At 33.4% G+C, this 26,927-nt stretch overlaps 1 protein-coding gene across 1 annotated transcript; it reads left to right on the forward strand.

The window, feature by feature from the left end:
- The first annotated feature begins 403 nt into the window (after window positions 1-403).
- On the forward strand, window positions 404-15,494 carry LOC113394733 (bromodomain-containing protein DDB_G0280777-like). Its single transcript, XM_026632157.2, has 6 exons — window positions 404-528; window positions 1,511-1,673; window positions 2,090-2,166; window positions 13,014-13,139; window positions 13,731-14,177; window positions 14,565-15,494. Exons 1-6 carry the CDS (start codon window positions 517-519, stop codon window positions 15,324-15,326), a joined length of 1,587 nt encoding a protein of 528 aa, XP_026487942.2. The 5' UTR covers window positions 404-516; the 3' UTR covers window positions 15,327-15,494.
- Window positions 15,495-26,927: the final 11,433 nt, after the last annotated feature.

Here is a 26,927-nt window from a genome sequence, read left to right on the forward strand (position 1 = left end):
CTGGAAGTCAACAAACATTAACTCCACGCTTTTTTATCATCAATATACTCTTGTATCGAATAATATGCCTTCTTTACCAATGTATCTATTTTAATTTTACAATTGACTTGAATCTATGAAACGGCAAAGTTAAAAATGTCTGTGTAATTTTATTATAGAAGCGGATACCTTGCCCCAAGAACGATTTATTGACTTTGCGGAGTCAGTTTTTTTACAAAAAAAGTAATACTTGAAACAGTTTTTTTCAAATAGAAATGTTGTCAATTATTTATTTATTACAATATATTCCATCAAACGATTAAAAAACGAGTATAATAAAAATAAAATACATTAAGCTATTACGTTATCCTCATTACATAGACACATTAACCAAAATCCAACATGGCGCTAAAAGCCGGTAACAGTCGTGCTCAAAGACCATATAAGCGGTGGTACGTCGCCGGCGTGCGCATACGCAGCCTAGCGAAAGCTGCGCGTGCGCGAATATTTTAATTGCAGTGACAGTGATTATTAAACATGAAGTTAACGGTTAGTCTGTGATTATTTAGTGATTTTATTATTATTGTGTGACAAATTATAAAAGATCTAACAGACAAAATTTTATGTTTAAAATTTGTATTTTATAATAACGATATTTTAAAGCTTTATTTAAAAAATTAAGTAGTGAAATAAAACCCTTTAAAGTCCCGGCAAAGACCTAATTGGATTTCATCCTTCCGTCTGATTGCCTACGATCGAGGCAGAATATTCTCAGCATACAAATGAATCTCTTCAAAAATTCATGATTTTATCTTTATAAACATCCAATTACCAATACTTAATAGTAGGGTTCTCCGGTCTAAACAAGAAGTTCATCTTTTCCAAATCATAAACTATATATTTTTTTTATTTTCGACGTGTTTTACAACTCCTTTATTTCTTTTTTCAAACAATAAATCAAGACGACTTACCTTGAACTTCTTGTATATTGGTTATTAAGCCAGAAAGATTTACGTGTGTTAAGATCAACTGTGATAAGTTTCAACTCAATAGTTTAATACTTTCGAGCAGTAAACGCCAAAAGATGTCATAACACTATTTACTTAGCTTTTAGCCTCAAAGTCTTAAGAACGCAATTGACACCAATTAAGAATCGCAATGATTATATTTATTCTTGCAATCGATAGAGGTTTGACTGATAGTTGTCAATGTAAATTTGAACTTGTGTAAAATGTTGGCTTGCAATGCCTCTTTTGTATCGGTTAACAAGCCCGATTTAATCCACTGCTGGGCATATGACTTCTCCATCAAATAGTTAGGTCCGTTTAATCCTAAATTAAATAGTTTAAATTTAGCTGATTGATTATATTCTTAAGTTTGGAGTTTTATCCAATTATCTTAAGAATATACTAATTCCTATAGTTAAGTTGATCAGTGTACAATTTTGAACAAAGATTTTTAAGAATAAGATCGGTTTTATCCATTTGGTTAGTTTTTTTTTTAATAACCTTATCTAAATGATAATCATCAGGTAACACTCCTCCTCCTCGTGGCTGTGACCCACGCGGCTAAATCAGTGACATCTAAAACAAAACAGAAGATTCAAGATATCGATAGAGGAGACAAGACAGAGAAGAGAGAGCTGGAAGAAGGGAACAGCGGTATCGAGAAAAGGGCACCTCTATTACCATCAGGTAAGATTTTTATGTACTCGTATTATATTGAATAACATTGTAACAAAACAAATAACTTTAATATATTACGTTTATAATCTAGATATATTAAAGGCAAAAAAGAAAAAAAAAAAAAAAAAAAGAAAAAAAAAACCTTTGTCTGTGATACGAAGTTCCGCGTATAAACGAAAAATTACAACAGAATTGATAACTGGATAAAAAGTCGATGAAAACTTTTGGCGCATCGTACTCATTCATATTTAATAAAACGGTTTCCCAGAAATTCCAATACTTGGATAAACGTTCGTTTATATTCAAATAGTTTACAAGTTTATATACTAAAAAGTCACCTTGTTTTATATATTCATAATCCAGTATGTCGCATCGCATCGCATCTAACACTGTATTTGTTATAACAATTACTTATTTTGCTCCAGTGCCCTCTTCAGCTGCCACCGGTAGCGTGGAATACGCAGACACTAAGGAAAGTTTACAAGACAAATCTCCGACACAGGTCAGTTTTATTCGTACTAATATTATAAATGTGAAAATTATTTATGTTCGGCTGTTTGTTACAAAACGGCTCGACGGATTTAGTTGTAGTAGGTAGCTTAGGCTCACGGGCTACCTACCACTTAAACGTGCGTGTGACCGCGGGTGGAAGTAAACCTGAATGTAATATCCTTTAGCACACAAACGCTCTTTAACGATTCTTTTGAATTTTATAATTTAATAATTTTGAACGTTTTCTGGGATCCTGTTGTAAAAACGTATACATTGCTCCAAAAAAGAGTTACTAACCCTGTGTAATCGGGTACTTGGAGTAACAAGTGTATTCTTGTTCCTAGTGTTAATAGAATGTACATCACAATTTCTGTGAAAATCATTTATGTTTTTGCGTACATACATAACATTATCAAAAACAAATTGAGAAGCGACAGTCATTATTTTAATTTCTTTAAATTTACCTCTTAACGAATCTTTTGGGCCCAGGTTATAAATTGCACGAATAGCCCTCTTCTGCAGTACAAAAATGGTATTAATGTCAGCTGCATTACCCCAGAGTAGGATGCCATACGACATTATATTGTGGAAATAACTGAAGTACACAAGGCGAGCCGTATCCACATACCATAACTTGTCTTATGTAGTCGTTATTTAAATGAACTTGAACTAATGAAGCACGTATAAAGTCTCCAAGTAAATATTCTTAACATGATAATGGTGTTACCCTCCATTTGAATGTATGTATGTACGGTACGTTACATCGTAATGTTCTCTACTTACACAAACGAGGTGTCGCTTAATTTAATGATATGGAGCGAATAATAAATTTAATAAAGTTGATATTAAAATTGAATAACTGTATGAAATATACATTTTCATTTCAATTTACGTGTGAACACCTTTGTCGCATTCATAATTTAATTCACTATATGATTAAAGGTTAACATCATTATATTTAAAAATGCTCTACGTATATATTTTCAATAAATAATAATAAAATCATTCTAATTTATAGTTACTCTAGTTACTAGTATTTAATTAACTATCCCTTTAAATTTGTGGAAAAGAGTTGCCAGTGAGTTCTTGATGTGGTGATGTGAAACCGGTGGTAGCTTAACATTTAATTGAATACTCTAACGTGATGATTCAGAACTACTCATGAGAGGGTATATAAAAATAATTAGAGTTTATTTGAGCTTACACACATACTAAGAAATTAAGGGTCTTGTAATCGTTATTGTTTTTTTTTTTTTTTTGTATCAATATTGATTTGATATTTGAAATACAACAATTTGATTAAACAACATTTTTAGATAAAACCGTAAATATTTCAAATAAAATAATAAAAAATTAACAAAAAAAAAACGACTTTATTGAATACTAAAAGTAAAATAGAAATAAAATTCGACTCCCTAAAAAAATCCCGTATTATTGCACCTTTAGGAGTGGTGTTGTTTCTTAAGACTTAAATATAACCAAACGGAAAGTATACTCAAACAAACAAATATTTTTCCAAATCAGTTCATAAATTACGGAGTTCTGAGACAAACATAGGAAACTACCACCGAATTGACAAACTTCTTTTTTCGAAGTCGTTTAGTAAAAACGTAACTTTAAATGATTTTTTAAAGACAATAATGTACGAAACACATACCTTTTATGTAACAAGATATAAGCTGAAATAAGGTTGTTTAAATTCGTATATTCTTGACGCGGAGTCGTATCTTAGCATTCTCGTGTAAGTACTGTCATTTTGGGTTATGTTCTGCAAATCGTCTCGAGAGTTTTATGACTAAAGTTGGATATATTGAAGAAGTTCAGAGAGACTTGACTGATGTTTGGTTTAATGCTCGCTTTAAAATTAATATTTGACACGCGTTATAACGATCGCTATTATAAAACATGTATATCAAACACTTGGAATAAAACTAAAATAGCAGCGACAATACTTATTTACTTAGTCATTTCGAAACGTCAACAAATGCTATGTAAACAAGAAGCACGGCTGTCTTTACACTCGCTTAATTTATGTTTATAATTCATCCCGTGCTCTGTAAGGGAAAACTTCGCGAGGAACTTGCATCGAAGGTACTGCCGCACATGCCCACCGACTTCAACTATATTTGTTCAAGGTGACAAGTATAGTTCAGTCTAATGGATCGTTAAGCTGCATGTGCCATGGTTCTAGATTTAAATCTCGATCAGATCACTAATTCTTTTTTTTTGTCAAGAATTTGTGTGTAGTCTAAATTTTGGAATTCCAAAAAGCTGTTTGTTCTGAACTCTTTCCATTTTTATCATTTATAATGGATTAGAAAGTGCATTTTAGTAATATAATATATATTGGTAGGCGGCACCTGATGGTGAGCTGTCACAACCACTCAGGAATATTGGTGTTGTAATAAATATTCCATTGGGAGCTAAAACTTTATATCCCATGTGCCTTTAATGACACACTCACTCACCCTTCAAACCGTAAAATAATACGGTTTCCGCAATAGAATTATTAAAAATATATAATAAACAATACATTTTAAGCACTATAAATAGCTGCTAGCCTTCCTTGATAACAACCGTGGGCTAGATTGCTATAACCAGCTGTTACCGAATTGGAAGCGAAATCTCATAAACATAAATTTTGTCTCTTTTTACTCTATAGAACCTTAATAAAGGCTGAGAATAAAATACAAAATCTTAAACTTTAAATCATTTAATCATTATAAAAGAAATAATTCCGCAATCACGATCACAGTATAAAAAGGGTTTCTTATGAATAACGATAGTTTCAATTTCGTCTGGCCCTCGACCAGTCCGGGCACTTTAAGATGATCGAATTATTATTACACCCGTTTTATGAACCTAGTCCCTTAAGGGTTCTCTCTCACTGTATAGTTACATATTATATCGATAGCTTTGTATAAATAAACAAGTGTGAGTCGGACTCGTGCATGATGTGTTCCGTACCATTCTACACTTCTATAAAAACGGCAATAAAATCATGTCTGTTTAATGGGAACCAATTAAATACTCACTGTCAGGGCTTATGAGATACAGCCTGGTGACAGACGGACAGCAGAGTCTCAGTAATAGGGTCCCGTTTTACCCTTTGGGTACGAAACCCTAAAAAGGGCTTCAATATTTATCTACATATAATTCTTCTAAATAAGACGTTTACCTCTCCCCCTATGACTAGAAGCATGAAATTAAAGCCATTAAAATTGGAATAGTCATAATATATAATAAATATGGGATACATTGCGCGTGGGGCCTCATACATGCCATAAACCTTCCATAACACGAAATATTCAACGAATTGTATTCAATTTCCCTCGCCATCACGTGTTTTCAGATTTATCTCATAAACTGGAACCTATTGAATTCTCTCGGTAATAGAATTGCGAAACCAATCTTTAACAGAATCTAATGTTCCTCAAAGGGTTCCTTATGATTTTGCTAAGCCAGACATTTTATCAGTGTTACCAAAATTTATATTTATAAAATTCAACAAAGATCGGCTGCGGATTACAAGGTCCCGACTGCGAATCAGAATCGGAACAGGATTTCAGGACGAGTTAGAAAGTTGGAACTGGAGAAAGATCAAACTCAAAACTAATAGAACTTCGCACTTTCCGAGGAATGAGAGTATTGACTACAAACATCCAAATTTCCTACTGTGCCTGAAAACTAGTACTCTTTTATTGAACCGCATCGGGGTTTGATCGCTGACCCCATGAATCGGCAATCTTATCTAACCACAAGGCCAACGAATAGTCACCAATAGACATACAACTTGCTACTCACTGGGGTTCCGTATCACCCTTGTGATTAGACATTTTATTATTATTCATCATGACAGCGATATTGTGATACTCCTATGGAATGAAAATTTCAGCCGGCTGCCTATTACGGTCCCTAAAGATGATCGGTGACTCACAAAAATGGAAACATTATAAAATCAAAATTTAAAGCTAACACCATTTCTTGGTAGTAGGGCTTTGTGCAAGCCCGTCTGGGTAGCTACCACCCACTCATCAGATATTTTACCGTCAAACAACAGTACTCAGTATTGTTGTATTTCGGTTTGAAGGGTGAGTGAACCAGTGTAACTACAGGCACAAGGGAGATAACATCTTAGTTCCCAAGGTTGGTGGCGCATTAGCGATTTAAGGAATGGTTACAATTTTTAACAGCGCTATTGTCTATGGGCGGTGGTGACCACTTACCATCAGTTGGCCCATATGCTCGTCCGCCAAGCTGTGCCATAAAAAAACCATAATCGGTATCATAAAGTACAATCTACCGAGACGAACCGGCAAGAGACTAGTCTTTATTGTGTGATTTAAACTTAATTTTTTATTTAATTTGAGTACATAATATATAAACCCCTAAAGTAACCGTGCTAAATTAGCGTGTTAGGTAAACATACCAATATCTCGTAGCCAAGCAAATACTGAATACACGAACTTAACAAAAAATTCAACTACTTCATCACTGGGCTTTCCTTAAACACGCAATCATGATTATAAACGTATCCGCCACAATCGATATCATTGACGAACGACATTTAACATGTTACGGCTGTTATGTAAGCAGGAACAAGTTACAGATAATCTCTCCAGTTCATGCTCGTATCTAGCTAACGACTTGTCTATGTAACATGTGCTTATTTAAGCTTCACATTATATCGAAATTATGTAATACTTATGGTCGATTGACCTCGCCAGGATTGTTTTTTTATTTATATATTTTATACTTACAATATATAACTATTACATTAGCAGCCTGTGAATTTTCGACAGCTGGGCTAAGGCCTCCTCTCCCGTTGAGGAGAAGGTTTAGAGCATATTCCACCACGCTGCTCCAATGAGGGTTGGTGACAATATATCTACATATTATTAATAATACACATTTCATATAAAATACGAAGGTAACTTTGTTTCTTTGGCTATTACGATTTTAATCACTCAACCAATCACCATGATATTTTGCTCACAAGTTGTCGCAGGCGGAATCTATTGTTAAAATAAATAATAAAATGAAACTAAAAATTATCTCTTTACATGTAGTCTGAGATCTAAATAACTGAGGGACAGAGACGTCGCTATTTTTATTTAATACCGATGCTCCATCACGTCAAAAATATTGTCACTTTTTTTTCTTTTTAATCACGTTGTTAACCGCTTCAATTAGGAGTGGGGCCATAGTAGTAAAGCCGACTATAATCCGTTGCGCTATTGAGGCTTCATCTCCAAGTGCTGTCAGAAACATAAGAAAACTCCGCGGTTTTTGTCTGAGTTTCAAATCGTAATCTTTCTTAACTATAACGTGTCAGTACTGCTGGTTAGGTTAAAGGTTTACGTTTATATATGTATGAATAAAGCACTAGAGTAAACACTTAAATAAAGTATTTCAATATCAATTCCATCAAGAGTGTAGTTGAGAATATTTTGCAAAGATTTAATATTTTAAGTTGTATGAAGTCTTTCCGCGAAACTATTTACGCGAAATTATTACATTTTCGTTGGTTCAAATAATTTTCATTTTGCCGTCAGCTCTGGATATATATAAAAACTATCTATCTAAATCCTTGATGAAATATTCGGAAACCCTTTCTCAATGAGCATCCACTAAGCATATAGTTTTAAATATCTTGTGATGAAACAGTGGTATTATACTATAGATATATGTATACATATATTTATAATAATAACAAAAACTATTAATCATTCACTAAGTTTTGCTGTTTATATGTTGAGTTGATAGCGCCTACCAAGACTGTCTTGGATAAAGCCCCACAACCAAATAAAGTATTAAAATTAAAAGGCACTGTACGCTGCATAAAGCTACTCATATTTTATTTCTTACAAAGTTAATGTCACTAGATGGTGGTGACCACATATCACCAGGTGACCCATTTCTTCATCCGCCTACATAATACATATAATAAATATTATTAAAAATACGGTCTTATCACATATCGCCTGCAGTTAGTTTCGCGTCTGGACAGACAATGGGACGCTGGTTTTGAAAGTGAATGTTCCAAGCACTAACTTATAATTAGATTTGTTGAAACTTTCACATAACAATACATCAAGATTATATAATATACATACTGTTTTATATACATAACGGAACCCTCACTTTTTATGTAATAGTTTTATTTCTTTTGGAACAATTTTCTCACTATCATAACTAGTTCTAGAACTGGAGCAGGAATAAATTCCAAACCTCCTCGAAGGGAGAGTAGGCTATGGTCTGGTTATGGTGAGCATGCCCAGCGGTGGGAATATACAGTAAAGTATAGTGAAGTACAATTCTTTATTCTACTAATTTATTATGGTTACTGCAACTAAATTCTTGTGTTAGAATAGGAAACGGATAAGCGACGTTTACGTTTCGATTTGATTGCGATAAAGTGTCAATTTGTTATTGGGATTTCCCCTGTTTAATCGAACTATCCATTCACGGTTGATAACCGTGAACGGATAGTTCGGATCGTTCCTCATTCAATTGCAAAAGAATACAAAAGAATAAAAATACTTTTGACAGTTCCTACACTAGCCATCTGATTTATTTGAAACATTTTCACGTGATGTAAACGAAATGTTCAAAAAGCTAAACATAAATATATGAATTATCAAGGTACTTACCGTTTCGTCTTTATTTCATCAAAATCGGTTGAGTCTGTCATTAGTTATATCAACTTAAAGTTATACGTATATATATTTATCGCTTTGACAGTTAAATAATTGTATGGTATGTTTTGCTTTCATAAATATTTTTAGGTCTCACTTGGTGGTAGAGCTTCCGTCCGTTCCTACCGTCTGGGTAGGTACCACCTAATTATCAGATATTCTAACCGTTCCGGTTGAAAGAATGAGTGAGCCAGTGTAACTTCAAAGGGATATAACATCTTAGTTCCCAAGGTTGGTCGCGCATTGGCGATGTAGGAAATGGTTAATATTGAAGCGCTATTGTCTAAGGGCGTTGGTTACCACTCACCGTCAAGTGGCCCATTTGCTACCTGTATCATAAAAAGTAACTCATGGACATAATATAAAACCGCAGGACACGGCTAGTATATAATCAAATCGTTTCTACCGTTTAAAGTACATTCGTATGCATACTCAATTTATTATAATTAAGTCGATGTAAGGGCGTCGTGGGTACTTTCAATACGACTTCCTTAAACCGAAACGTGTTCCAGTTTCATGTAATTGCATATATTATTGAACTTGTTACGCAATTCCTCATATCGTATAAGGAACATGTGTGTACACGCCCTTAATGCATTCGGCTGCTCTGAATATAATCTATGTATACACGACTTCGCTCAAATGTCATTCAAAAATGTAATAGTCTTGGTAAGTACTTAAATTTTTATACCTACTTCGGAACGGTACAGTAACAAAAAATAAAGAAACATTATTTTTTATTAAATATTGAAAGCCACGTAAAACGAGTCTATCAATTTCAAAATAAATTAATCAACCAATGGAAATAATATTAGCATCTTTCAACGTTGTTGATTTATTGAAAAATAACATTTTTTAATTTTTCTTAAATTTTATTTAAATTTTATAAAATATAATTTTATATTTTATCTGACCAAAACTCTTTACAGACCTTAAAGTTCCAAATTTGAATATTTTTATAATTATGTAGCCAGTGCGCTTCAAAAATAATTAAAAAAAAAACATTTTTCGATCAGCGTAAAGTCCGTCTAGTACAAACACAGTGGCTTTTCATAACGTTATATTTTTCAATTAAAAATAATAATACCTTATTTAAGACTTCGACTAGGCGTGCTAGTTTTCTATAATGACCATAAATACAAAGAACAACAATACCTAATTACTTTATTCAAACAAAGACAATTGCAAAACATAAAGAACCGTTACCAGATCTAAGCAAAAACATAATTAACGAAGAACAATTAGAGCAGAGAAGCGCGAATTTAAATAACGAATTGCTTTAAAATAAAAAGTATAGAAAAATATAAAAAAACGTTTAAAATTAATTATTGTATTTTGTCTCAAAAGTTCATGCTGTAGTCGAAATTGACAAACATCATTAAAATAAATTTAATTAGTTTTGTACAAGAAAGAGATCGATAATGTCATCCTGGCCGATTTTGGGGACGGCGCCCGATCTCAAAGGAGACCGGCCAACTGCGCAGGACATATAGTCTATACTAGTCTACTCTATTCCCCCACTCCCATAATCAGACACGACCGGAAAAAGTTCTATGTGCTTACAAATGCACACACAAAAACCCGGTAACTTTTTAACGCCCCAATCTGGTGTGAACCCAGAACCTCGGGATCTGTGACAGCCACAAGACCGACGTGGCACTAAGGAACAGATTACTAAAAATGCGACAACGATATGATTTCAAGTATCAAAAATCACGTATCAAACTAATATTCATTTCAGATAATATGAAACTGTCATCATTCCATTTCTTGTATTTCCGTATCACTAAGTTTTGCATTGAAATTCTTAAAAACCTTCACATTCCGGTCACGCCATAATTCATCGAGAAGCAATTTGGGAATCACAAATGGAAATTAAACGAGGACGTGAAAGAATACGTCAACTCAGCGGTAATTACGCTGCGGCGATTTTGACGACCGGTCCGTCGACTAGTTGAGGGTTCTGGTCGAAAGTCAACTTTGTCTTAATGACATTCGTTTTAAAACGATAATTCATCACGCTTTGTTCAATGTAAAAATAATGAGTGCATAAAACGATTTTTGGAAACATTTCTATTCTTACTAACAGGATTAATAATTGTAAGGGGTGGGAACTTTTCTTGGTGGTAGTTCTGTGTGAGCCCGCCTGGTGGCGCATTGGTGTGACGTGAGGAACAGTTATAATTTTTTACAGCACCAATGTATATGGGCGGTGGTAACAGATTACCATCTGGTGGCCTATTTGTCCGTCCGCCTACGCCTACTATTACATAAAAAAATATTGGTCACGCTGCTTCAACGCGGGTTGGCATTTGGCATTTGGCATTGACATATGGCAAAATACTTATTTAATAAATGCAGGTCATGAACTTGTCCTTTATCATTGAGCCCGAGATTAATTATTATAAACACCAATTAATCACATGAAAATTCAGTGGCAGTATTTAATTGGACTATATAAGTCAATCCAATACTTATACAAATAATTTGAATTTGAAGATGAGAACATATCTAGCGTACGTCCATTCAAAAATCAGGCTCATTTAATCCTGTTAAATATTACATACATGATCAGCCAACTCGTTGACCAACCAGTCGAGCGACCAGTCCCTCAATCCGACGCTGTATTTAATTATAATCAAAGGGAAATTAAGAGATCCGTTGGCATATGTGACAATGATATATTGTTCCAAAGAAACGTTCTCATTCTTTCCGTTCAGTTATTTCGTATTCGGGTCGGAGTTAGCGCGCTTTGAAACGAATAAACCATTTTTTTGAATATATTTATGAGGATTCGCGGGTTTTCGGCTTCTTATCAAAGCTGGGGAGATTGTTATAATTCATTTTCTTGATAAGTTTCTTTGGGTTAAATGTGTTTCTTCGGTACGGTTACGTATCTTGCGCTACAATCGAAATACGAGATTCTTATTTAAATTCATGTGTCTGTGTGTGTGAGTTGCCATTAGTATATATAACAAAAATTATACTAGAAGATGCTTTCGTTTTTAGTATACAATATCAGTAGCAGTGGTGTGTAATTTCACTTGTTTTTAATTTAGACTATTGACTTGACAAGCGTGAATTTCAAGCTCATGTGTATTATTATACACCACGACAAGCTCTAGTACAATTTGAATATCGAATAAATTCGTACGTGACTACGAAACCTTTAAATAATTATATTAGATCATTCAATACCAGTTAAATGTATAACTCTAATTTTAATTAATTGCAACAAAATAAATTTCCTAACACAATTTATAGGAATTCCGCGAGATCGCAAGTGCATTTCTCTTTATAAAAAAATTACATGTATGAATGTCGAAAAAAATATTAAATTATTAGGGGTAATAATTTAGATAACCTTCGTACGAAACCGTAATTTATCAATATCTTCTATAAAATAATACACAACAATTCAATACATCAACGTAATCTCCAATCATTCAAGGGAAGGCCGCTAAATCTTTTATAGCGACTCCTCTCTCGGCTTACTTCACTGAATTTCCCCTGGTTCTGCCTCGGCCCTGGAATAATATTACGACACTAATCGCTTTATCTCTGTCGGAACTGGGTGCAAAATACCCCGCAGTTATGAACTAAGGAAGGGACGAGATCTACTAAAAATCATTATCCATTGAACAACGTCAAATAGCGTAAGCATTTTTTTGATTTTGATTTCCCAAGCTGAAAATCGTCAACATCGATACCATAATAATTTCCAGCAATGAAATGAGAAATCTGTATCACTCCTCGATAAAAATAATAGCAAAATTTGATATCAAATATACTAATATAATAAACTCCTTAGTTAATAAAGCGTTAAATTTAAATAAATTTATTCGAATAACAAATTTATTCTAGGTTGAAAAATCTTTATAATATTTTAAAGTATATTTTTTTCCTAAATTCTGTAATTGAATGATATGTATGGAATAAATCTAAAGTGGACCCCTGACGGACGACTACCGTGGACACAGTTTCTAATAGACACCGAGAGCACGCTTAGTCTTAATAAGGTCACGCTAAACATCCTTGTTCGCATGTCACACAAAATCATAGAGGTCGAGCATATTATTGTAAGGTACTCACTATCACGAAGTTATGACTCATATTTATTAAGGATCATGAAATATATTACTTTTTATTTTATTTACAGCAAGTTTACGCGACACCTGTGCCACAAATCTCTAAGATATCAGACGTGCTGACCGGACAGGGCCCTCCATTCCAAGCTGCTATCGCTAGTCATCTGTATTCTCCTAACTCAATCTACCAATCCAGGGTGAGTTTGGAGAACAGCTTTTTATCGGGGAATTGTATACACATAGCACTATTTTTTACTATTTTTTCTTGGTCTGGGTAAGTACCACCCACTCATCGGATATTATACCGCTAAACAGCAGCACACAATATTGTTGTGTTCCAGTTTGAAGAGTGAGTGAGCCAGTGTAATTACAAGCACAAGGGACATAACATCTTAGCTCCCAAGGTTGGTGGCGCATTGGCAATGTAAGGAATGTATAATATTTCTTACACAACTAAAACTACGAAAAGACGAATTTTCTCTAAAATAGAATTTCTGAAATTTCATCTTTAAGAGTGACTTTGTAAATTTTACCCGTACGAAGTCAAGGCAAGCTGCTAGTCAATTATAATTTGTAAACACTTTAACGTAAAATTTCGCGTTCTAAAATTGACACTTTTGACCTGGTTCTCTTTATAAAATATAATTTCACTTTAAACTTAAACTATATTGCTGCTTTAATTACTCTAGGAAAACTATTAATTCTCCTCCTACTCTGATAAATTTTTAATTTATATTTTAATGGAATATATTTCGTTCCATGGTGTTAATATTCTTATTTATTTTCAGCCCGGACCTCCTACAACGTATGAAGTGTCAGCACCAGTGCCTTCTCAGCTAGCTTACTCAGAGCACAGACTATCGGTTCCAACGCCGAATTCTCTGCAATACAGTGCAAATCCACAACCAATTACAAAGCCAATTATAACCAATTACGAACAGCCCCAAGGATTTCTTCAGCCGTCTTACGAACATAACTTTCTACAATTACAACCCAGCTACCAACAATCACCTAGTAACGGTCATCTTCAAAACGCTTATCAACCAATTCAGTATCAACCTCAAGCTTATAACCAACAACAATTGCAATATACACAAGAACAACCGCTACAACAACCCGGTATTACATACACTCGTCAAGAACTGCCAATTCAATACCAAAAACAACCAGATCAGAGAGATTTAAAAAGTCAGCCGGATGCACAGATTATTGAAAAACAACAAATAATCCAACAGGTGAGATCTTTTTTAATTAGTAATATTTTACTGACTGTGTTTCCGTGACATTGTATGTTTAAATAAATTTACTCATCAGCTTGATGAACTATTTAAGTAATGGTAATGTTTATTTCTAACTTTAAATTAGAGTTATAAAAGCATGGGCGTACTATTTATAAAAATTTAGTTGTACTTCACTGACACGTTCTGTAATTTAAATGTTGAAAAAGAGTGACTACTGAGTTTCTTACCGGTTCTTCTCGGTATAATCTATTTATCGACCCGGTGGTAGTTTTACATTTAATTCAATAATGTAGCATGAAGTACTTTACAAGCCGATTTGAATAAAGAATATTTTGAGTTTGAGAATATCTTGATTATTGTGAGTTTGATTTTATGTTACAGGATTACAACGATAAACAACAAAATGCCCTGAGCTACGCAAGGTTTACCTTCAATCAAGCTATTCCTTCTCAAGAACAACCTCATCCACAAGGTTCCGTATCACCATCTCCGCAACTAGTATCACAACCAGAAACGCATCAACAACTCGTTCAACCACAGCCACAACAGTATTCAGTCCAATCGCAGCCAATAGCACAAATAAACTATCAGCTTCAACATCCTTCTCAATATGTGCCACAAATACAATATAAAGCTCAAAAACAAATTCAACAACCTAAACTTCAACAAATCCAGCAGCAACAAGTCCAATATCAAGCACATCAAGCAGCCCAGCAACCCCAATTACAATATCAAGGACATCAGCAACTCCAGCAACCATTACAGTATCAACAACCTCAAATCCAATACCAGGAACCACAGCCGCAACCGCAATTCGTCTATCAACAACAACACTTACAACAATTGCAACCTTTGCCTGATCTACATCTCCAAGCACAACAGCAATATCAAGTCCAACCGCAACAGTACCACCTACCACAAATTCAGCCTCAACTATTTAACGCGGAAAAATCCGAGCAAGTACTATCAAAGCAATCGGTTCCTCAAAGACAAGTGTTTTACAAACAACCATTTCAACAGCAATTAATTCAACATCAACCACAAGATTTAGGTTACAAAAATCTCCCAGTCTTCCCGACGTTCCCTCCCGTTCAATATTTTGGCAAATTCGCTCAATCAATCTTCGGTAATTACCAGCATTAATACAATCTTTCAATCTAACGTAATTGTTCAAGCAATCATTCAAGATTTCTATAAAATATTTCTTTTAATTTCATGATTAAATTGAAAATCCCAATCTTGAATAATAGAGAGCTTGCTTTTGGTCTTGTAAATATTATTTTGGTGCCAAAAAAGCCGTAAAAGCATAATTACTCTGTACTTATTATTTAATATTCTTATGTTTCCAATCTTCTAAGCTGCGTATAGCAAAGGTTCAGCTTTTGTTTTCGCCTCTAAACCGAATTAGTAATAAGTGAATAATTTAATCGTCGTATTACGTATGAATATATTGTATGAAAGTATGATTAGGTGGTATGACCAGTGATGCCATAAATAATTGCTTCCAAACTTTTTCTTGTAAAATATATTGAATAGGTTAATAAAATATATTTAAATGTAAACATTGTCTTTATATTTTACGGATCCTTTTCATACATACTTGTACAAGTCAAAGAACAGTTCCGTGACATAATTGGTAACTATTTTAATACGCAAGAGAAATGCTAAGTTACCGTACCATTAGCTTGTCGTATTCTTATTAAGTTATTTATTGTATGTACATAATAAATTAGTGTACTCAGATCAACCACTTGTCAAATGTGTTCATTTTGATGTATATTATTATGAAGTAGCTTTTCTCTGCGATTCATTTGTGTTTTTGTTTATTTTCGTGGATTTTCCTTCCATTGTACGCTTTTGTCAAATCTTAGCTCCTAGGCTACTTATACGTAAAATCTATTTACGATCGGTTCAGTGGCTTTATCACGATGAGAGAGCAACCCCGTCTGAGTAGCTACCGACCATTGATCTCATATTCTACCGCCAAAAAGCAATACTTAGTATTTTTCGTCGCCGTTTTAAGGGTGAGTGAGCTAGTAGTAACTATAAGCGCGAGGGATATACTATCTATGGAGAATAGTTATTATTGTAAGTTTATCATAAAAAATAAGGAAATAGCTTTCTTTATTTTTAATAAAGTGTTTATTAGTTATGTCATTAATAAAATAAGTAATAATCTTATAACAGACAAAACGACCAAACGAAACCTTTTCATACGACCAAACCACGATATTCGATATAAAATTTAATAAAATATATGCGAAGCACTCTAAAAATGGAAAAAGGAAAATTTCCTGATTTGTAAACTGATATTCTTTGTAAATGTAGTTTTTCTATGACATCTTTAAATATAATATTTGGTCAAAATGGTCTCAGAATTTTGGACCGTAATCAGCGAAATAGTTGCTTCAATGAAAATACTCCGCACGCATTCTCAGAGGCCGAACTTGGGCCAAGATAACAGGGCCCACTCGTTCTTACTTTATAACGACCACTTCATGCTTTCTTTACGTTTACTATTTCACTTGAAAACGTAAAAAAACTATAAAAATGTAAGTTTTAAGTGTAAAACGTATACATTTCGTAGAATCATATTTAAGATATGATGATTTGAATATCATCAGGTTTACAAAACCACTTGCAAACGTATTGCATTCCTATTTTTCTTATATCCGACATTTATCTCTTTAAATTATATCTCGAAATAAAGCGGGTTATTGGATACGGAAATTGATAGATGTGGTACATTGTAAGACAAGTTTTTTTATGATATTTTATTTTACCACAAAGCACGAATGTAAATTCAGTAGTACTTTGCCGGATTTGAACCCGCAATCTTTCTTTGAGATTAATTTGCTCTCACGCTGGTACTCCTCGGTTCTAATTTTTAGATATAAATTTCGTATTCATTTTGAATATGGTCGAATGTTCAATTATATATGAATATATTTAAAAAAAACTTTATAATGTATTATACAACTAATTGTCGGCGGCGTCGCTCGCGTTCATTGGTTTTGTTATGAAAGAACAACTGACAGACAGAGCTACTTTCACATTTATGATATTAATATAGATTATATAATATATTAAATTGATTAAAAAAATAAGTGAAAGTGAAACTAAAGAGATCACAGAAGCACAAGGGACGACATCAAAATATGCCAATGCTAATTGCACGCGACCCTTTTACAACAATAGGGCGAGCTTAGGTCGAGTATGTTTAAGGTAATTTTGATGCTTATAACTTTGTCAAATATAATTTTATAACTTTCTATTTCTTCCTTAAAATATGTATGTCAACGTAATGCATATTTTCATATACCTGTACAAATATTCCAATTTTTTTCACCGAACTAAAAAGTAAATCTTATGCGGGTAGCACATTTGCCCAAAAGTGACGATTAACAGGAGATGACTGAGAATATAATAGTATGTTTCACTTGGAGGTAGGGCTTTATGCAAGCCAGTCTGTGTTCCGGTTTGAAGGGTGAGTGAGACAGTTTAACAACAGACACAAGGGACATAACATCTTAGTTCTCAATCGCGATATTATTGGTCGAGAGCTTGATTAATCTGTGATATTCACTTTGGTTTTGCGAAAAAATGGCGTTCTGTACGTCGTCGAAACTGTACGGAATTTTGGAAGTAAAATTAAAGGATATAAGTAGTTAAATGTAATAGTGTTGTATTATAAATAAAGATACATTCATCATAAACTCTTAATAGTGCACAATATAGCTGAGTTATTAGCAAATCGCGTGAAATACGTAAATTAAAGGTTTGCTTATCTTTATTCGTACTACGATTGGTATAAGGTATAAAGTTTCCCATGTATGACTGTAAACACGAATGCAGCACATGGAAACTCCATGGTTCTTTAACCCGCAATCCTCATTTAAGATTCACGTGTCTCAACCACTAGTTCACCTGGCCTTTAAAAATAACCAACATAAAGAAATCAACCTGCTTCTACGGATATTAAGACTCAATGCACTATTCCATATTTAAGTTTAAAATCAATTTTAATTAAAGTGTTTTAATTACAATGAAATAATCAAAGATACTTTGGTTGATATCGTACTAAAATTTACGCGTTTTTTTAGTTAGGAACCACATGGAATGAAAAGATATATGAAAAGAAGATATACATGTATATATAAGATTATCCTTGTATGAATTATATCATATAACGCAGATCAGAGTACTATATATAAACAAACTAATTATTTACTTACGTATCAATAGTATTCGCTATAATTTCACCTAAAAAAATATTCTAGCAAAGCGAGGCAGTATGTCAAAGCTACAAGCTGTACTGCAGTGCCATCTAGTGGCAGAGTGGATATAAATAAAACTTTTTCAATGAATTTAAGTATTTATAAATAAATGATTCTTTTACAGCATATGAAAAAAAAAAGCATTAAAATGTTATATCCACATCTCTTTTTTTATAGCTCAATTTTATATAGCTGTTTTATTTTACGATATATAGTTTTTTTCTGTATTAATTAATTGGTCTTTTGGCATTTTGTAATTTTTACATATAAGTAAAATTGTTTCTTTAAGATAAACTCTTTAAAACTATCAAACGCTGCAGCGTAATATTTTTATGCGCTGTGGTTAAAATGATTTATTATTATATTAATTTCAGTTTCCATAACGTTCCAGTTCTATTCAAACCATAAGGAAAAGCAACCTTTTAAATTTCGGCACGCACTTCCGACATGTCCCCAATTTTATAGAAATTTTCTAAGTTATTCGAGCGATTTTATGCGACTCAACTCGATGAATATTACTATAATATTGTTAATAACTTAAATAATCTTCTATAAGTTTCTAGTTTCTAAGAACATCTTCTAAATACATCAGTGGCAATAACATCATCCTTTGCCGTATGCCATATATTTTAAGTCTTGCTTTTTTCTACTGATTTGTTTGTTAACGGTTTTATGATCGCTACATTTATATTTTATCGTAAAATATTAATGAAATCCTGCCAATTGTTTGTTTTATTTTATTTTCGTATAAAGTTTTCGTATATATTTATTCAAATATACTGAATTTTGTCGGTCTTCCGGGTCGACTGATCAAGATAATGCACATTTAGTTGTGTCCTTCAAGCACACATTTATGTTAATTTTTTTAATTCATTTTAATCTTATCAATAATACATCTGCGAATGAGAGCGAAATACCACTCACTGATTAATCACGCAACCTCAGAAACAATAACACATACAAACTTGAAATTTGGCAAATAGGTTCCTTATAGGTGTAGACATCCGCTAAACGGACTTTACGAAACTCTAAGGGGGTAAAACGGGGGTTTGTGTTTTATAAATTTGGCGCGGGTAAATCCGCAGGTTCAGCTAGTACTATTATAAATGCGCAAGTAACTGTCTTTCTTTCTGATTGTCTCACTGTCTGTCTATTTCACACTTTCACAGCTAAATTAATGAACAGTATTTATTGAAATTTGTTATTTAGCAAGCCTTCACCCCATGGATGGTCATCGATATTTTTATACCTAACACCTAAAGACTTACCCTAAAACTCGAACGAAACCGCGTAAAACAACTGTTTATAAATAAATATACAAATTCAAAAACTTAAAAAATTGTGTAACAAAACGTAAACGACGTAAAATTGAGCGATTATTACTTAAAAAAAACAAGTAATTCTGTGTTAAAATACCTCCTTACTTTAATACGTTAGATAACCTTACGATAATTCGTACTATAAAAACTTTAAGCATTTGTGTTGGTTGGGAGTCAAGGTTTCATTCGCACGCTTATATGGTTTCCCTGTCTCAAACAAAACGGTATGTTTCACGTTAAACACGAAATACGTAACTATATTAACTTAAACCTCTATTTAGTAATGATTAATCGACATAATGAGTCGACGACACTTAGTACTGATACAAGTTTAAACAAGAAACGGAATGATGACGCTTACATGTTATCTAAACCTAAAAATAGTTTGAAACGTGATTTATAATACTTGAAATCATATTGCTGTCACATGTTTAGTAATTTCTTTTTTTCTGCCGCGTTAGTCTTGTGGCTAGGTATAAGGTCGTAGATCCCGAGGTCCTTGGTTCAAATCCCGATAACAAATAATAACGGTTTATATCAAAAGATTCAAAGTAATAGACCGGAGTGTGGAAGTTAGAAGTGTGCACACTTCCGTACCTCGGAGTGCACGTGCAGCCCTTAAACCTGCGCCTGAACTCTTTACGAGCGTGTTGTATTTGCCGGCCCATCTGATTATAAGTGTGAGGGAATAGTGTAAACCCGTGTTTGAGTGCACTATGATATTATGTTCTGCGTAATTCATAGTAGTAGATAAATTCGGAATTCGTTTCTTTAATAAGATTCCTCGGCTATTTTTAAACTTGACTTTTTAAGATAATTAAAAACTCAAATAAAAAAAGAGTTGTTAAGTTGGTCACATTACACAATACAAGATTATATTAAAGAAAATTAAGCCTGGATTTAGGATTTAGTTGTATTGACTTCTAGGTAGGATATATAACTGTTGTTAACTGACGGAAATAAATAATAATAATAATAAATAAATATTGGACAACATCACATACATTACTCTGATCCCAATGTAAGTAGCTAAAGCACTTGTGTTATGGAAAATCAGAAGTAACGACGGTACCACATACATACACCCAGACCCAAGACGACATAGAAAACTAATGAACCTTTTCTACATCATCTCGGCCGGGGAACGAACCCGGGACCTCGGAGTAGCGTACCCATGAAAACCGCTGCACACACTACTCGACCACGGAGGTCGTCAAACTGAGTAACTACTGAGTTTCTTGCCAGTTCTTTTCGGTAGAATCTGCTTTCCGCATCGGTGCTAGCTTTAAATTTAATTCAATAGTGCAATAAAAGTGCTTTTATGAGCCTAATCGAATAATGAATATTTTGATTCTGATTTTGATTTTGAATGTTTACTAATTTTGTAGCGAAATTGATCAAGTGTGGAATGTGCATGTGTAATCCAGCAGTGGATTGTGATTGGCTAATGAAGATGACGATATTAATCTGTGATATTACGATATTAATCAAATGCTTTATCAGCATTTTTGAATGACCATATAACAAGATTAAATTCTATATCTACCATCTATTAGGAATGTAAATATATTATATATGTCACCATCGTCTAGCGAAAAATAATGCGTTAAATTGCAATCATATTTCACGGTTCGCAATATTTCGACAGTTTACAATCTGACGAGATAGATTGTAATCTAACGATGTTTGTAATCTTACCGGTATAATTTGTCGTAATAATTCTGGGGCGAGTACATAATAACTTATTTTCGATCCGGACTCTTTGAAACTTGAACATAAATAATAATCATATTTTCATTTACATCGACTCCGTGAAACTTGTAGTTTCGCACAGTTGAATTGTCAAAGCAGCGCTCTGCAGCCGCAGCTCTTAGCCCTTTACGTTATTACGCGTGTTTTAATGACACATATGCAGCTTCCACTCGATTAATAACACTGAATAGCTTCTTTAATACGTGCATCTAAAGCACGTTGTGTGTTCATCGAAATAAATATTTTTAAAAAGTTTTAATTATGCGAAATGTAGTGAGGCTCGCCTTGTGTATTTTAGTTATTTCCACAGTATAATGTCGTATGGCATCCTACTCTGGGGTAATGCAGCTGACATTAATACCATTTTTGTACTGCAGAAGAGGGCTATTCGTGCAATTTATAACCTGGGCCCTAAAGATTCGTTACGAGGTAAATTTGAAGAAATTAAAATAATGACTGTCGCTTCTCAATTTGTTTTTGATGATTTGATGAATGTTATGTATGTACGCAAAAACATAAATGATTTTCCCAGAAATTGTGATGTACATTCTATTAACACTAGGAACAAGAATAAACTTGTTACTCCAAGTACCCGATTACACAGGGTTAGTAACTCTTTTTTGGGGCAATGTATACTTTTTTACAACAGGATCCCAGAAAACGTTCAAAATTATTCAATTATAAAATTCAAAAGAATCGTTAAAGAGCGTTTGTGTGCTAAAGGATATTACAACACTAATGACTTTTTAGTTGACTGCACACCTTGGGAATGAAATAATCGCCTCCAGGCTGTTTCAAATAACTATAATATAATTATTATTGTCCATGCAAAACGTAAAAAATTAAAAATAAATCCGCTGAGTTTCTTTCGCCGGTTCTTCTCAGGTCCGAGGTGTTAAATTCCGAACCGGTGGTAGATTTTTGACTATCAATAAGCAAGTGTAAACACTTCTATATTGAATAAAGATTTTTGACTTTGACTTTGACTAACCATTCCTTACATCGCCTTTCATACCTTAGGAACTAAGATATTATGTCCTTTGTGCTTGTAGTTAAACTAGCTCGACCTTCAAACCGAAACACAACAATACGGAGTATTGCTGTTTGGCGGTAGAAAATCGAACCCACTCAGACGAGGTTGCACAAAGCCTACCATCCTACCACTAAGACTACTAATAATCCTGATATTAATATGATTGTGGCCGTGATGGGACGGCCGGCAGATAGAAATATCGAAATTAATAGTTATTCAAAGATGTTATTATTTAAAAAAATAATCAATTAGATAAATATGGAGTAGAATAAATAAAACAATGTTTCGTTAAGCGACGAGCGTCATGCTGTTTGCCGGCGCGGCAGACTCGAGGTGCGAATGCATGTTTCGCACCAATAAAGGCAATCAAAATAATAGAAAGTATAGAATCAATGAAAAATATATGTGTATACGCGTGACTACTACTTCTGCAGCGTAATAAAATATATATATATATTAATTACATGCAAATAATTAATGATTCAAGTAATTCTTATTCGCCCCTTCTACAACAGTCACTTACAAAACATTCACAATTTAATATTGTGATAGAATAGATATTACAAAATAAGATAAACTCGAACTCAAAAACTTAGCGCGCAACTTCATCGTGTAGTCTTTACGTCATCATTCTTAAAAAAAAAAACGAATACTACATACCACTTATCAGATGCAGATGCCACTTCTCACGCATGTTGTGTTCTATGGCTTGGCACATATTCAAATGAGCTGATCTGAGCTGACCTCCGGCTGCTCGGCCTTTCCTTTCCTATTCCGATTAGCTTTTGATTAAGGTTTTGGCGAGCGAGGTCGGTTTTGGGCCTACTAAAGCCAGTTTTTAAAGGCTGAACGTAATGCGTATCGCAAGGCTTGTATTTAAATGTATCCTGGTAAATGTAATTCCGTATTTTTACCTAACAAATCTCGATAGGTCGAAACTTAAAACGACATGTTTCAATTTTGCTACGTGTACAGAGATTAGTCAATCGTTAAAAAATCTCGCTCAGATTTGTTCGCCGATTCCTTTCGTGCCGAAACTATTTATTTATATGACCATGAATATACGCATTTTATGCATGATATTGTGAAAGCACTGTTATGACTCAGTGGATAGATCAAGTGGATTTTAACTGAAGGTTTTGGGTTCAATTTCGACCACGCGCTGATTTTCTTCTTGGTGCTTAATGTAGTCTTGTGCTTTGGAGAACTACGTTGTCAGTAAGTTTGCATGTGTCAAATAAAGCTCAAAATTCTGCCACACGTGAAGGGGAGGATCTGCGTCCAGCTCTGGGACAGTTACCGGTTACTTTATGGTTAAAATTTTCACATTAAATAAGAAATTATTTATTTTATATTTATCAAGATTTTTTTTAGTTACATATTGTATTATTTCTATCTTTGAATATTAAATTTAATAAAATAGACGATCTTTGTCAAAATTGAGAAACGACTCGAAGAGAGATTATAAATCAAAATTTGAGTGCATGAGCTTGAAAAATGTCCTTAATGTGTTAATAATTTCGGAAACTTTCTATAAAATGAAATATCTTCAAAAGACGAATAGTCGTAAGAATTAATATCGTTATAGAGGCTAACATTAGAATTATATGTGGTTTTCTTTATGTATGTCTGTCAGTCTGCACACAAAATAAGCGTTTGAGTCGCACATATTAATTATTATTTAATGATAAATAATAACTTTGTGTAATGTTTACATTCCGTAAAAATAATAAATACTAACTTATTAGCCGGGATCATATTCTCCCCGTTTTATACTTTATAATTTTTCTCGCTCTGTTTTGCGACTTTATTTATAAAATGTTACCTATGTGCTATACAGTAGACCGTCGCTCCATTACACCACCTCGAGTAATTAATTTAATAAAAAAAAAGTGGCCTTAGTCCTTCCCGGGACTCACACTACCTCTCTACCAAATTTCATTTAAATTTGTTACAATTTGGATAAAATGAAATGAAAATTATTTTAAATACATTTAAGTTGTCATGTTGTTAATTGACATCATAAATAAAATTGAATGTTAAGCTAAATGTTTTTATATAGGACTTTCAGGGGACGAATAGGACTGTGATTTTTACCTTTTTTATAACGGACGGAGTTGCGCTTGCTCGTATATATCAGAAACAAATCGTTCCGTTAGTTGTTTCCTTTTAAATATGTAAATTTAAACAACTGGGTCCGAGTGCGACGTTGATTAAAAGTGACAAGATTCACAAGATGAACATCATAAATCCGCGATGACCCCCGGCATTAGAATAAAATATTAATGGACGTGCCTTATTCGAACTTGTAACTTCCAACTTATTTATTAAGTGATTCATTCAGATTCAAAGTGTCGGGCTATTAGAATTATATAAAACTCGTTCAGAATTCTGTCGAAAAAATATTTTTCATTATAAAATCATTTTGATTTTGGAATGATTATATAATTAATTAATTTTCTAAATCTAAAAATGTTTACGAACACTTTTAAATTTATTTACCTATCAGGATCTAGTTCAAGAAAGGAGCAAGCATATAAGTAACTGTTATATTGATTAAAAATGGAGGACACGATCATAAAATGACAGAAATAATATGCTATAAATATAATACTTAACTAGTGAGATCCGAAGTGGGTTCTTCTAGAATAACACTGCGGAATAGCACTGGTGATCGTAATTGTTAACCGTAGTCTAGAAACTAGTAACTAACATTGCTTCAATTTCATTGAGTTACTCTTATAAGTCAGAAAAAAATAATACAAAGTGACGTACAAAACCCGTACACTCTACCTACTATTTTAAACTTTTCATGATTTTATATATTTCCATATCTAATATAAGCTTACAGAGAAGGAGCTCAGTAATATTGTCCAATAGCAGAATGTTTAGACAGCTTTGTATCAGCCGCTACGAACTACTTCGAGTATGTAAATCGCTGTTTTAGTAGCGCGCCTATTTTCAATACCGGCTCGCGCGATGCCATTGCAGTGCAGACAAACTGCCTGCGTCGCGGAGTATACGCGTGGTTTATATACAAACCTAGTGAGTTAGTCAGTTAGTGTCCGCGGGAGATTTAGTGGTACCTGTGCTTGACTAGGACTGGATTACTATCTGGACGTTCAAGGTAAATTTAATATTGTTGTTGTAATTTAGTCTAGATAATGAAATTATACAGAAATTATAAAATCACGCCGACCAAAAGATTGTCCTGTGGTATTGTACTCCATACGTTTTGCTATTACCTATCTGAACCGCTGGCACTTTGCTCAAAGACTAAGCAAAATGCCAGCTCCTGAGTCACCAGAAGTTTGGACCAGTTTCTTAGAAAAAAAATATTTTAGTTCCATAGTATATTTTCATTCATCAATTATTCTACTGAAAAGCATCATTACAATATATTATTATGTTTTGGTTTGAAGGATTGTAACTAACCTCTTTGTAATTATATTAAATACAAAACCATCGATTCGTAAGAAATTCGATTGTGAAAAAATGGCGAAAATTTAGGTAGTTACTCTTTTACCGAAAAAAAGTACACAGTCTTAGTTAACATATAATTGTAAAAAAAAAATCTAGCAAAAAAAAACAAATTACGATCGTAAACAGTCGATATGTCAACACAAAATTAACATTTGATGGCTTACCTCGATTCAATATTTATTCGCATTTATAGGAATATTACCATTTTGAATAGTCTATTAAGGTTAAGTACTTGAATATCAGCGCAATCTATGTTCAAGGTCTCAATAATACGTCAATCAAACAAATAAATTAACTAAATATATTAGATTTTATAAGTTTATTGTTATTAATAATAATTATTATTAATTTCGACATCAGCGCCCAATTTTAAGGGAGACTTGTCAACTGCGAAACATTGTATAGTCTACGACTTCATGCACAAGCCCACGTGCTCTCCCGATCATAAACTCATGGGACGGTGACTCCCACACGGTCGGAAAAAGTTCAGGCAACGTATTTACGTGCTAACTGACACCAAAGTTGGTTGCTACGATTTTGTACAAAATACCGAATAACACTAAATTGAACTAAGAACCCAATACCTCAGGATCTGCGTCATAGTAAGCTAGCTTCTAGACCTACGAGGCGTATTTAGTGGATAGAAGGTAACAATAAATGTTTAAACCGTAACAATATATTGACGAAGGCCGCCTTGTTACTATCACTTACAGTGTTGAAACAGCATTACATTCGATACAGGTTTTATTTAATGCCGATTTAAATTTTATGTTAATGTCATATTTTGAACCTGAATATATAATGTACAAGTGATAAACAAACACAACACACATACAAAAGTCAGATTTAATCATTATCCCTTGAACTCTATTCATCTTTA

This window comes from Vanessa tameamea, chromosome 15 (assembly GCF_037043105.1).
Source record: "Vanessa tameamea isolate UH-Manoa-2023 chromosome 15, ilVanTame1 primary haplotype, whole genome shotgun sequence".
Lineage (NCBI taxonomy): Eukaryota > Metazoa > Arthropoda > Insecta > Lepidoptera > Nymphalidae > Vanessa > Vanessa tameamea.

Bases quoted from the DNA above. Each gene is read 5' to 3' on its own strand.
- LOC113394733 (XM_026632157.2), top strand. The intron at 1,674-2,089 runs GTAAGATTTTTA...ATTTTGCTCCAG, and splicing joins GGCACCTCTATTACCATCAG to TGCCCTCTTCAGCTGCCACC. The intron at 2,167-13,013 runs GTCAGTTTTATT...TTTTATTTACAG, and splicing joins AAGACAAATCTCCGACACAG to CAAGTTTACGCGACACCTGT.